This window comes from Carcharodon carcharias, chromosome 34, assembly GCF_017639515.1.
Source record: "Carcharodon carcharias isolate sCarCar2 chromosome 34, sCarCar2.pri, whole genome shotgun sequence".
In the NCBI taxonomy this organism is placed as follows: Eukaryota; Metazoa; Chordata; class Chondrichthyes; order Lamniformes; family Lamnidae; genus Carcharodon; species Carcharodon carcharias.
In genome coordinates this window covers 6,957,607-6,971,872 of record NC_054500.1, presented here as the reverse complement: position 1 = coordinate 6,971,872, position 14,266 = coordinate 6,957,607, and the positions used below count along the sequence as shown (strand labels likewise).

At 42.0% G+C, this 14,266-nt stretch overlaps 1 protein-coding gene across 5 annotated transcripts in view; it reads right to left on the bottom strand.

The window, feature by feature from the left end:
• Positions 1 to 7,913: 7,913 nt before the first annotated feature.
• Positions 7,914 to 14,266, bottom strand: part of LOC121272605 (metastasis-associated protein MTA1-like) — a 123,515-nt gene continuing 117,162 nt past the window's right edge. For 4 of the 5 annotated variants that reach the window (XM_041179268.1, XM_041179269.1, XM_041179272.1 and 1 more), the window contains 2 exons: positions 11,576 to 11,730; positions 7,914 to 9,148 (listed from right to left, as the gene is read on the bottom strand). In XM_041179268.1, coding sequence (XP_041035202.1) covers positions 8,998 to 9,148; positions 11,576 to 11,730 — 306 coding nt within the window. In that variant the 3' untranslated portion in view covers positions 7,914 to 8,997. Of the gene's footprint in view, positions 9,149 to 9,181; positions 9,625 to 11,575; positions 11,731 to 14,266 lie in introns of those variants that run through there. The other variant, XM_041179270.1, reaches the window with a different exon arrangement.

Genomic DNA, 14,266 nt, shown 5'->3' with positions numbered 1-14,266 from the left:
AACATTGTAACTGCACCCAGAAAGAGAGTTAATGTTTCAGGTCTGTGACCTTTCATCAAAACTGGGAAAAGTTTGAAATGTGAGTTTTTTTTTGTATTTTATAAAATAAAGGCACCAATTACTCATAAGGGATTGTGTAAACATGTTGTGGGTTCACTTATTGAGACTAGGCACATGAGAATAGATATATAGAGGTATAAATCTTGAAGACATGAGTTGCAGAGCTATGTGTGTGGGCTCTGCTGAAAAGCAAAAGTGAAACCAAAAGTGGATCATATGACACATTTCCTTTCAAGTGATGTCATGCTGCAATAAAAGGTGATTTACAGGAGGGAGGGTTGGGAAAAAGAACAAAAGGGAAGGTCTGTGATAGGGTGGAAGACAGGAAAGATAAAATGACAAAATGAACGGTGGTGCAAGGCTAGAGAGAGTGGTAATGGGACAAGTAAAGAAACAAAACATGTGTCTAGAGCGGATGTGAATGGCAGAATGATGAACAACTGCCGCCCTAAAGCAAAAAAAGAGAAATAAGAGTAAAATCAAAACCTGCAATGAAACAAATTCGGGGTGGGGTGGTGGGGAGTTGAGATTTTGATCTGAAATACAGCAAATAGCAATGTGATAACGATTAGGTTTTTTTTAAAACTATAAAGGTTTGCTTAGAAATTCCATTAAACTCAACCTTGTAGAGTTTAGATATATATTAACATAAAATAGCTGTTCGAATATGCGTTATCGTATAATAGGCCTGCAGGAAGGAATGGCCTGTAAATCAATCCCCAACACACAGGACCACATGAATTTTTCTAGCGGACTGATAACAGTGTCTGGAATTTGGATGCAACTATGAAGGAATTATGGGTTTTGTGTAATAATTATCTAGGAAAGATAAGGAAGTGAAGGGCATTAAATGCAGTCAATAATTAGAGAGGAGAATGTTCACAGATAATGATATCAATACACATGCGTGAGTGTGTAGGGGACTGGAGTTGAAGAATGCAACTATGGTATATTAAAGGAACATGCTTACACACTAAGCACATGCAGGTAGAACACACTTATGTATGAGCTTTGCACTCAGGAGTGTAGATAGCCCTATAAAGGTACAGCACACTTTGGAGACTTTTATTAATCTCACAAGATGTTAATGTCGAGTTGACAACCCTCCAGGATTGTCCTCGAGTTTCCAGAAGTTGAAGAATAATCTCCAAGACATTGCAACGAGCAAAACCCAGTAGAAAGATCATAGGAAGATAAAACTAAACAGTGGTTATTTTGGTCATTTCCTTTGAACATGTTCATTTATTAGTTGTGACAAATATTGAAAATGAGGAAAATTACTGTCTTACTTCAGGTTCCTACCCCTGTTGGCAAATCATGGACTCCCATTGGATTGGTCCATGATTATGCTTGGCAAAGTACTGCAGTGGTTTGCCATCGCCTTCTGCAGTTTGGATGACCAGGAAACTCTCCCGCTCTTACCGCTTGCAATCAGATGTTTTGGAAGGATTTACAGGCTGATAATCAACCTGTTAGGCTATGTTATTGAACACACCTTCCATGGCCGAGTCCTTAAGTGCGACTTTAACCCAGAGCTTCTAGTCCAGAGGTAGGGACACTACCACTGCGCCACAATATCTCCACGTCTCACTAACAGTGAAGATTAAAGCAATTGGGTAACAAAGGGCCTGTTCTCTTCCCAATTGGCCATGCCCCTAGAACACATTCAACCAGAATCAGCAACTGCATAAGTAGTCAAGAGGACATAACTTGTAAACTAGTTGATGAGTCCTTAGCTCGGGAGGATATTGATGTTGATTTTATCAGTACTGCTTGCTATGGTTTATTTATTAACAATGATTATTAATCAACGTCTCACCAGCTCAAGTTTATGTACCTATGAAAGGGAAGGATAAGGATTATCCCAAGATGTCGGAAGGAGAAACTTGCTTGAGTTTAAAAGGTTATGACAGAATAGTCACCCACGAAACACTGATAAAATGGTCTTTGTGGTGAACGAACTGGATTGCTTTAATGAGATAAGAAGACTTTGCCTATCACTAGCCAATATAAACCATATACTATAAATCAATATAAACTTCAATAAGAATAAATAATAAAGATTTGATTATGAGGTGGAATATTTATATCTATAATTACGTCTGTTTAGTTCCATCCTTAATAAACGTCACTGTTTTGAGCTCCCTGCAGACTCTTTCCATAATTAAAAAAAAGCCTTTCACAGCAGTTAACCCCCTCCAAAGGGACACGAGTGCTAGGTATTGCAGATTAATTTATTTTGTTTTGAGATGGTGTAAAATGCTATGGGGATTATTAATGGCAGTAGCAGCTGAGAATTCAAGTGATTTGATTCAACAGTTCAAGGGAAAAAAAAGAGTAACTAAGGTCCAAGGAGCACTGAATGTGTCTCTAGCTGCTCCCGATTTAACCTTTGAAAATGAGAATTTCAAAAGGTGAAATGTTGAATTGAAAGAATAAGTGCAAACTCTTCCTTCAAGCATCATTTTCAAGGGTTCCCGACCCCTATAGATTATGATGAGAGTTTTACACTGACCTCAAAGTCATTCCTCAATTTCATGAACAGCAGTCAGACCCCATCCCCCACTGCCTCAAACCCAGTCACTGCTCCACACTCCGCCCACCTGCCCAGCCCCAGTGATTAGGTCCACTACATTCCTCATTGCCGTTCCCGCAGCATCACTGGGCCAAAATCCTGGAACTCCCTTCCTAACACCAGATGGACTGCAGTGGTTCAAGGCAGCAGCTCACCAGCACCTTCTCAAGGACAATTAGGAATGAGCAATAAAAGTTGGCCTTGCCAGTGCCATCCACATCTGGTGAATCAATCAGAAACATGAGGGTCTTTTTTCTACTTCAGAACCAGTATTTTAATGGACCGCCTCTTAAGATGCACATGTGGAGTTTCTATGTTGAGGCTGGTTTTCCAGTCTGCAACACCTGTTGTTTCAAGGTCAGACTCCTCCGTTTTGGAGTCTGGATTGAATTGGGAGTAATTGTGAATGACTGACTTGGTGTCTGTTCCAATGATTACACTAGGAACACTGCTTACCCACTGGTAAATGCAGCAAGAAACTGGTTAAGAGTGTGAACACTCCCGAAACAAGTGAGACTAGGTTGCTGCGCAACAATTGACACTGAATCCATAATTTGTAACCGGAAATCAATAATTTAAGTTGCGTCAGAGTTAATGAGTGACTGTTGAGTGTAATAAAGTGACTGCAGTTATGTTAAGTATCAGGGAATGTGGATTGTGGTTAAGAACATAAGAACTAAGAGCAGGAGTAGGGAATTCAGCCCCTCGAGCCTGCCCCGCCATTCAATACGATCATGGCTGATCTCATTTTGGCCTCAACTCCAATTTCCCGCCCTCTCCCCATAGCCTTTCAACTCATTACTAATTAAAAATTTGTCTATCTTCTTAAATTTATTCAGCATCCCAGCATCCACTGCACTCTGAGGTAGTGAATTCCACAGATTCACGACCCTTTGAGAAAAGTAATTCCTCATCTCATCTCTGATTTAAATCTACCACCCCTTAGCCTAAAACTATGGCCTCTCATTTTAGAATGCCCCACAAGGGGAAACATCCACTCCATGTCTACTTTGTCTATCCCCTTTAGCATCTTATATACCTCAATTAGATCTCCTCTCATCCTGCTAAACTCTAGCGAGTATAGGCCTAAACTGCTCAATCTCTCATAAGACAAGCCCCACATCTCTGGAATCAATCTAGTGAACTTACTCTGAATCGCCTCCAATGCAACTACGTCCTTCCTCAAGTAAGGGGACCAAAACTGTGCACAGTATTCCAGGTGCGGTCTCACCAATGCCTTGTACAGTTGCAACACTTCCCTATTTCGTAGGCGATCCAGCTAAACACAAGGTGTTTATGAAGCTCTGCTTAAGATTGTGCACCAAACTTTTGGAAGGCTCGAGGTACTCTTGCTACATGTTGGTCATTTTGATTTATTTTTAAAGGGATTTAAAAGTTAATTCAGCCTTATTGTGCCACATTGGGTTAAGCTTGGTAATGAAGAGCACATTTTGATCTAGGGGTCTAAACAGATCGGAGCCCAGTAGAGTGCGGGAGGGTCTGCTGTGATCTCTGTGGCAGCAACTGCAGCTATCTTATTATTGCATTGCTCTGACTGAATCCCAGAGTAAAACTTCTTCAAGAGTTAATAAAATAAGCAGGAAGTGGATAAATGATTTAACAAAAAATGGGGTTTAATCAGGATTTAATTTGTAGGCATTTCCTTTTATGAGCATGAGACAGGGCCAAGGAACAATACTTTTCATCTTAAGTGAAACAAATAAAAACTAAATTCTGTCTTTCCCTAACAAGATTGAGCCCCACACGTTACAAGAGACATGAAGTGATATCAATGATGGTTTCCATTTTAATCGGAATTTCATCGCCTAGGGTCGTATGTTGTTCACTGTTAGAGCCCTCTTAGTTGTACAGGTACCTGTGGTGTCGTAACTTAAATTAGGAATGTCAGGAATTGGAAAAACTTGTCCTTATGAATAAAATGTTTGAAAATTGGCCATAGATCAATAATCTTATGAAGAAAGGTTGAACGGGTTATATATAACCCATTGGAGTTTATAAGAATGAGGTGCGATCTTGTTGAAACACACAAGATCCTGAGGGTAATTGTTAGAGTGGATACTCAAAGGATGTTTCCTCTCATGGGAGGGACTAAAATCAGGGGGATCAGAGTTTTCTCCCTTTTAAGACGGGGATGAGGAGAAACTTTTTCTCCACAAGGGTCATTGCTGTATGGAATTCGCTTCTCCATAAAGTAGTGGAGGCTGGGTCTTTGACTTTATTTAAGGCAGGGTTCGACAAATTTTTGTTCGGCAAGGGAGTCGAAGGTTATGGGAGGCAGATAGGAAACAGAGCCGAGACCACAACCGGATCAGCCATTATGTTATTGAATGGCGAAGCAGGCTCAGGGGGAGACAAACGGCCGACTCTTGTTCCTACGTTCCTTTCAAAGATGATGTAGACCCTTTTAGGCTGAAATTTAATTAAAACTTGACTGGAAATCATATTTATGACTTCAACTCTATCAAGACATTTGTACATTTTTTTTTACATTCAACGGATCGCAGCAAGTTCTGTAAATCCACTGAATGCAGTACATCACCATTAAATACACGTTTCTATAAATGGTTTGGTCTTGGGCATCAGGAAAAGTCAACTGCATTTATATGGCGTGTCAAAGTATTTTACAGCCGATTAAGTACTTTTGAACTGTAGTCACTAATAATATACATAAAAAGCCAAAAGTTGCAGACTGAAAAAAAATGACACACATTAATCTATATTGAATCAATTTGCCAAAGGGATGCACTTTGTCGGAAGGGGTGAGGGGTAAGGTGGAGGAGCAAAGGGATCTAGGATTGCTGATTCATAAATTATTAAAAGCAGCAATATGGGTTAACAAAGCTGCAAAGCACTGGGGTTCATTTCGAGGAATCATTTTTTAAAATGAGGCTTTGATGGGATGTGGGTCTCACTGGCAAAGGCCAGCATTTGTTACCCATCCCTTGAGCTGAGTGGCTTGCTAGGCCATTTCAGAAGGTATTTTAAGAGTCAACCACATTGCTGTGGATCTGGAGTCACATGTAGGCCAGACAGCAGATTTCCGTCCTTAAATGGGCATTAGTGAACCAGATGGGTTTTTATGGTAATCGATGATAGTTTAATGCTAACTGTTACTGAGACTAGCTTTCAATTCCAGAGGACAGTCATTGAATTTAAATTCCATCAGTTGCCGTGGTGGGATTTGAACCCAAATCCACAGAGCATGAGCCTGGGCCTCTGGATGACTAGTCCAGTGACGTTACCACTACGCTACCCTCCCCTCTGAAAAGCAGGGAAATCATGCTAAACTTAAAAAGCTGTGTCAGGGCAAGAGTACTGGGTTCAGTCCAGGACTGCTTATTACTAAAAGGAGATTAAGGCACTGAGGAAGCTGCGGAAAAAAAACTAGGATGACACCAGGTTTATAGCTTTGAGGAAAGGCTGAACAAGCTGGGGCTCCTCTTTAGGAAAAAACCTGAGAAGTAATCTAATTGAGGTCTTTTAAAATTATAAAGCGGTTCGATGGGGTCGATTTGGAGAAGATATTACCCACTTGTGGAGGCAAAGCGAAAGTAGGGGCAGTATAAGAACAAGAAATGTGAGCAGGCGGCCATTCAAACCCGCCACAACTCCACCTTCCTGCACTAACCCCGTATCCCTTAATTCCATTCATATTAAAAAAAGTCAATTGACCTTTATTTTCTTAATATACTCAATAACTGAGCTTCTACAGCACTGTGGGAGCAAATTTCAAAGATTTACAATCCTTTGAGTGGAGAAAAACCTCATCTCAGTCCTAAATGGCTTATCCTTATCCTGAGATTGGGACCAGATTAGCCAGCGGAAACATCTCCCCAGCATCTACCGGCCAAGTCCCCTCAGAATCTAAGTTGCAATGAGATCATCTCTTACCCTTCTAAATTCTAGGGAATATAGACCTAGTCTACTCAATTTCTCCTCTCTAAACAGTCCTCACATCCCAGGAATCAATCCAGTGAACCTTCATGGCACGCCAAGTTCATCCTTCCATAGGTATGGAGATCAAAACCGTACACAGAGCTCCAGGTCTGGTCTGACTAAAGCCCTATATAATTGCAGTAACTTTTTTTACTCTCATACTCCAATCATTTTTATGATAAAGGTTAACATACCGTGTGCTTTAATCACTTGATGTGACTTGTGTATAAGGAAGCCCAGGTCCCTCCGGATATTAATATTTCACTATCTCTCATCTTTCTAAAAATTATACTGCTTTTCTATTTTCCCTTCCGAAGTGGTTAACATCTCACATTCCCACATTATATTTCATTTGCCACATTCTTGCCTACTCATCTAAGCTGTCTATGTCCCTTTGTAATGAAGTCAGAAAATGCTGGAAAATCTCAGCAGGTCTGACAGCATCTGTGGAGAGAGGAACAGGGTTAATGTTGCGAGTCTGTATGACTCTTCTTCAGAGATAGAGAAGTAGAAAGTAATGGAATTTATACGTTTAAGGGGGGGTGGAGGTAAAGCAGGGTAGAAAGTCAATGATAGGTGGGGGCTAAGGAGAGATTGACAAAAGATGTCATGAACACAAGACAAAGGGAATGTTAATGGTAGTGGTGAAGACTCAAAAAGGTGCTGATAGTGGCATAAAGGTAAGAAAGCAGAATGAGTTAATTCCATCACATTTTTACTTCTCTTTAGCTCTGGAAGTTGTGTGGACTCGAAACATTAACTCTGTTCCTCTCTCCACAGATGCTGTCAGACCAGCTGAGTTTTTCCAGCATTTTGTTTTTATTTCATATTTCCAGCATCCGCTGTATTTTGCTTTTATATTTGTCCCTTTGTAGCCTCTTTGCTTCCTTCCTCAGAGCTTATTTTACCACTTTTTTGCAATCCAAATTCAGTGGATATCGGTCCCCTTTTATCTTTCTTATATCCTAAAAAAAAAATCCAGAGGTTTGCCAAACACAACTTCCCATTCATAAATTGTGTTGACTCTGCCCAATCACATGGTGTGTGTTTGTCATGTCCCTAATAGCTTCTAGCAATATCCCACTGGCTAATGTTAGGCTAATTGGCCCATAGTTCTGTTTTCTCCCTCTCCTTTTTTGAATTGTGGGGTTACTTTCTAAGCTATGGGGATAGTTCCAGAATTGAGGGGGTGTGAGAAGTCTGCACAAGAGCAGGGTGCAAGAACTCCACACAGGTGCCGAAAAGGTAAGGTGCCACACTTGTCACAAAGATGCCACAAGAGCAGTTGACAAAATAAAACGCTGGAGCAGAAGAAAGGAACTTGGAGAGATTTCAGTTGATGCTTTATTGTTTTCATATGGCTAAGGATGAGCTTCATTTGACTGTTCTGTGATGGACACCAAGTCCAAGTTGCCCCAGGGAGCACTGTACGTCCTTAAGCGGTTACAAATAGAATCAGTAAAACTTTACATCCACTGACCCTCCCTGAATCCTATGGAATGACTGAATAACACTAACTTACCAACTACATTAGCAGTGTATGTACATATCAGCACACTAAACTATAGAACCTCGTAGTAGGAATATATGTCACTGTGAAAATCAGGGTGCTTCAAACACAACCCAAGTCAGAAACATGGAAAAATATTTTGTACATAATTATTCACTGTGAAACTTGCAATAACGAATCTCAAGTGATGGAAAGATTCAAGGTCATACATGAAAAAAAGTCTTTTAAGAAAGTTTTTTTTCCTCTTCGGTTCCATTGGAAAACTGCACCATTTTAAATGGGTTCAAGGATACAATATACAGTGTAACATGCAAAAACAATGCACTGCATTAACTGCACGCCAACCAGTTCATAAAAACAAAACTTGCTTCTTAAACCGAGGAGAAACGGCACCTCCTTAAACTATTACAGACAATTCTCAAAATAAAAGGAATTCTTAAAATCTTTTTCTTTACTTTTCTTTTTCTTTAAAAAAAAACCTTTTACCAAGCCATAGACGACCACATTGTTCTGGGGTCCCCAGCAGCACACACTGGAGCAAGAGGATAGTTCGAAGAACAAAGAGAACCACAGGCCATTCAGGTTCGCAAATAACATCACGAGGCAGCTCCGCTTCCTGCGGGGACAAAAGGTGGCAGCCACCGAGAAGGGGCTGGAAGAGGCTGTCAGAACTGCCTTTAACTGTAGCCACCGGCCACTGTCTGTCCGCTGCTATTGTCCACTCTGGAAGGAAACTGGAAATCTAACTCAAATAATAATCCTTCAATTTGATCTTAAACGTGAGGCTGACAAGCACTTGATTTGGAGTCTAGTTCAGGAGCTCTACTTCATGCGTACTGAAGGTTCAAGTATAACAGGGACTACAAGTCTCGCTTTATTAAAACTCCACTTTGCATTAATCCTCAATGACTATTGGTTCTTCATTCATGGGCTGCCTGGGCTGCTGCGATGCAGAAGATGCACGTCCTTGTCGGATGAGAATCTGTCTGTAGGGCTGACGCGCTGCTCGTTTCATATCTACTGGGCCCAGCATCTTACGCACTTTCCTAGTTTCAAGAAAAAAAAGACACTAAATAAAACTACATTTGGCACAACTGACAAGCTCTCCAAGTCAAAGTAGCAGTTTCAGTTGGGTTTTGATCGGAGAGGAAAGAATCCAGTTGTTGCCTCAAGTCAACTACCTAGAAGCTATTCTGTTTCCTCACATCCTTTCCCAGTGTGTCTTTAAGTCCTGCTGGGTGGCCCGCAGTACAGCTTCCTCACTAACAAGGGTGTAAAGTCCAAGCTTTTAAACATGACCATATCAATGCCTTTTAATATTCTGTATTCCCCGAGGAGGCCCCTTGACAACCTGTCTCGCTGTTGGAGCTTCTCCACTCTTTTCTCATGCCTCATTTTACAGTGTTCTCTGTTCCATTTCTAATACAGGTTTATTCTTTGTGATGTTGTGACGAGCACTGATAGGTGATCTTGAGCAATGTGATGTAATGGCAAAGTATTGTCCACATGGATCCAGGGAGCACTGCATCAATGTGGGACAGAATAAAGCATGTACATTAAGACTGTGCAAACTGCTTTTATAGCCCTATCCTCTGCTTTTTCCTGTCACCCATTCACATATTCTTTCTTTTCCAGTGCCACCCATTCACATACTCTGGCCAGAGCTCAAAGTGTTTACCTCAACTTCAAACCGTTATCCACTTTCCTTTAAAACATGCAATGGTCTCTGCCTCAACCACTCCCTGTGGAAAAGAATTCCTCATTCCAAAAACGCACCATTATCACTAACGATTCTAAATTGCTGACCATTCATCTCCAAGCCGTACAAAGTCATTCCCCACGTATTCTTTCAAAACTCTTAACTTTAAAACCTGTCATGACATCGCTTAACCTTCTCTGCCCCAGTGGAAATGGTCTCAGTGCTCATGCTTCTCCTTACAGCTGTCATTTCCTATCCCTGCATCATTCTGGTGAGATCTGTGCTGTATGCTCTCTATGGCTTTAATGCCCTTCCTATAATGGGGTGCCCAAAACCACACGCATTCACTGTGCCAGAACCAGAGTTTGTACAGCAGTACAAGTGGCTGAAGGTGGAAAGTGATGTTCCACAGGACCACAGTTGTTCACCCGTTTAAATAAACACTTTGGCAATTGGAAGCACCCTTCCAAAGTTTGCAGGTGACACCAAATTGGGGGGAAAACAGTTAATATTGAGGATGGTGGCAAAAGTTGTTAATAAACTTGCAGAATGCGCATTTAAATAACAAATTAAATCCAGCGCAGTTGAGTGCGAGCTGATGTATTTTGGTATGAGGGCAGCTTGGGAAACAGGAGTCAAAAGCGGAGTAGAGGACTAAAGGGATTTAATGGTACGGAGGAACAATAATGCATAAACAAAGGTCTATCCAGCCAGTTCCACACAATTGTGATACCTTGCATGCATCACAATACAGACACAGTCTTCACCCCAACCAAAGACGTGACCACCCAAGTGATGCATTTGGGGTTTGGGTGGGGTGGGGAGAGGAAAATGGGGATTGGGACGTTAAATGCAAGAAAGTCACTAATAAATTCAACTGGGGACTCAGGAGCAACATCTTCATCCACAGTGTGGTTTGGAATGTGGAACTCGTTACCACAAGGAGTAGTTGAGGCAAACAGCTTTAAGGAGAAGAGAGATAGTGGTCTTTATCCACCCACTGGTGTTGTCAGCAGGTCTGAATCCAAACCCACATGGTGCTTCTTTACAACGGAGAGAGAAAACAATGCTTTTTTTAAAAAAAAAATTATTTCATGGGATGTCGGTGTCACTGGTAAGGCCAGCATTTGTTGCCCATCCCTAACTGGCTTGCTAGGCCATTTGAGAGGGCAGCTAAGAGTCAGACACATTGCTGTGTGTCTGCAGTCACATGTAGGCCGGGTAAAGCAGCTTTCCTTCCCTAAAGGGATGATTTTACAATGATGGCTTTTTACAGCAACAATAATTACTGGGGCTGGTTTTATACTCCGGATTTATTAATTTAAATTCCACCAGCTGCCGTGGTGGGATTTGAAGCTGTGTAGCCCAGACCCACTGGGTTACTAGCCCAGTGACATTACCATTATGCCACCGTCTCCGGTACAGCAGTACACCTTCCATTAAGCCTGGAATCTGATTTTCTGATTTCAGCATGAGCTTAATTTGTGTTGAATCACATTGATCTAGTAATTTAAAAAAAAACACATTTACCACTAAATCATCTAATGAGCAACACTGTTGGAGGTCGAGGGTTCAAGGCGGCTGCTCTGCCAGTGACGCCCACACTCCAGGAAATAATTTTTTTTAAATGAGGAGGAGGAGCAAGTGCAAATTACAGCTCACACTTCAAACCCCGACATTAATAGGGAGGTCGTACTAATAGGAGTGCTTCACTAAGCTGAGCAGGCCGGCTATTGACTGGCTGTTGGTAAAATAGGGTACAAATGGTAATTACCGAGTTTCATCTGTCGCTATGAATAGAACATCGTCAGGTGCGTCGATCCAATTCATCCTCCTGCCCTTCATTGGTGGAAGGGACCCAGGCTTCAGCACTTTGGAGTTTCTTGAATATGGTTTCCCATTAATCATGTAGCCCCGGTTAATGGCAGTCTGTCACAGGACACAAACGATTAATACTCAGGTATACAAGAAGTGGACCGGCAAAGTGAGCAGAGGCAAGGGGAGACGGGGTGAGGAACAGGGGGAGGGAAGACAAGGTGGGGAGCAGGAGGAGGGGAGACAAGGTGGGGAGCAGGAGGAGGGGAGATGAGGCAAAAACACCCCAAAGACCCATGGATTCCCCAGCGGCACTGTGTAAGTATCACCATTTGCAGACAATGTTTGGAGGTTGTACAACCAGACACCTGCACACAAACTGAACCTCCCCAACTTGCAGTGGATGGAGCCTAGAATCCCACTACAGCACTGAGAAAGACGACAGCTTCTGGCTGGTTCCAGTGATACTGCACTAGAGCACAGAATAGAGGCAGATGCTCATGTCTGTGGTAAGGCTCTAAATCCAAACGTTCGCATGCCACAGCAAACTCGTATTTCCCCAGTGACTATTGAGCATCAGAGACAGAACACCTGAGGAACCTGATCTGTACTTGGCAGCCAAGAACATAAAAAATAGTAGACCATATGACCCATCAAGCCTGCTCTGTCATTCAACATGATCATGGCTGACCTTCAGCTTCAACTCCACTTCCTCGCCCACTCCCCATATCCCTCGAATCCCTGAGACACCAAAAATCAGTCTATCCCAGCTTCAGCTGATCCACAACTCTCTAGGGTAGAGTATTTCAAAGAATCATAACCCCTTGGGTAAAGAAATTTCTCATCTCAGTTCTAAATGATTGATTCCTTATCCTGAAACTATGCTCCCTTGTTCCAGATTCCCCAGCCCTGTCAAGTCCCTTCACAATCTTGAGTGTTTCAATAAGATCACCTCTTATACTTCTAAACTCTAGAGAATATAGATCCAATTTACACAGCCTCTAATCATAGGACAACCCTCTCATCCCAGGGGCCAATCTACTGCACTTTCGCTGTACTGCCTCCAATGCAAGCATCTTTTCTTAAATATGGAGACCAAAATTGCACACAGCATTCCAGGTGTAGTCTCACTTCTGCCCTGTACCACACTGCAGGAAGACTTCTTTATTCCTGTACTCCAATCCCCTTGCAGTAAAGGCCTACAAGCCAATTGCTTTTCTAATTGCTTGCTGCGCCTGCATACTAACTTTTTGTGTTCATTGTAGGATGTACAACCAAGTCTCTCTAAACAACATTTGCAAGTTTCACACTTCAAAAAAAATTTTTTCCTTTTCTATTCTTACAACCAAAATGAATAACCACAGACATCCCCACATTATATGCCATCTGCCACCTGGTTACCCACTCACTTAACCTGCCTGTATCTCTTTGTAGCCTCTTTGTATCCTCCTCACAGCTTGCATTCCCACCGAGCTTTGTATCACCAGCAAACTTAGATATATTACTCCCTGTCTCTTCATCTAAGGCATTAATGTCGATTGTAAATAGCTGAGGCCTTGCAGCAGTCCACAGCCTGCCAATTGAAAATGTCCTAATTATCCCCACTCTTTGCTTTTTGCCCATTAACCAATCCTCTATCCATGTTAATATACTACCCCCAACTCCATGAGCCTTTATATTGCCAATTAGCCTTTTGTGTGGCATCTTATCGAATGCCTTTTGGAAATCCAGGTATACTATATCTACTGATTGCCCTTTACCTACCCTACTGATTACATCCTCAAAAAACTCTAATAACTCTGTCAAACAGGATTTGCCTTTTGTAAAGCCATGTTGACTTGTACTAATCACACTACGATTTCTAAGTGCATTGTTAAGACACCTCAAGAGATTCCAGCAGTTTCCTGATTGAAGGTTGTTTTCGCTCTTGCTCCTTTCTTGAATAACAGTGTTAGTGGGACCATTCCAGAATTGAGGATTTTGGAAAATCATAATCAGCGAATCCAATATCTCTGCAGCTACATCTGTTAGAACCCAAGGGGATAAGCAATCAGGCCTTGTGGACTTGTCAAATTTTAGACCGTTGAGTTTTTCCAGACCTTTTTCTTTGCTGATATTAATTACCTTAATTTCCTCAATGTTGGAGAGCTTCTAGATAGGCAGTAAATTGGTTTTGTGATTCTTATGATCTGAAATCAGGGTGGGGTTATTTGAATTATTTTACCCCTCTGCTTCACTGGCTAAAAGGGAAATGAACAATCTTTGCAAGACTGGGCAGTTGATGCACTTTTCTGGGTTTGGGACTGAGGTACATGTTGAGCACAGAAGGTCTGTTTTACTCTGTCTCTAACCCCGTGCTGTACCTGCACTGGGAGTGTTTGATGGGGACAATGTAGAGGGAGCTTTACTCTGTATCTAACTCTGTACTGTACCTGTCCTGTGGGTGTTTGATGGGGGCAGTGTAGAGGGAGCTTTACTCTGTAATTAACCCCATGCGGTACCTGTCCTGGGAGAGTTTGATGGGGAAGGTGCAGAGGGAGCTTTACTCTGTATCCAACCTTGTGCTGTAGCTGCCCTCAGAGTGTCTGATGGGGACAGTGTGCAGAGAGTTTCACTCTGCACGTAACCCTGCACTGTACCTGTCCTGCAA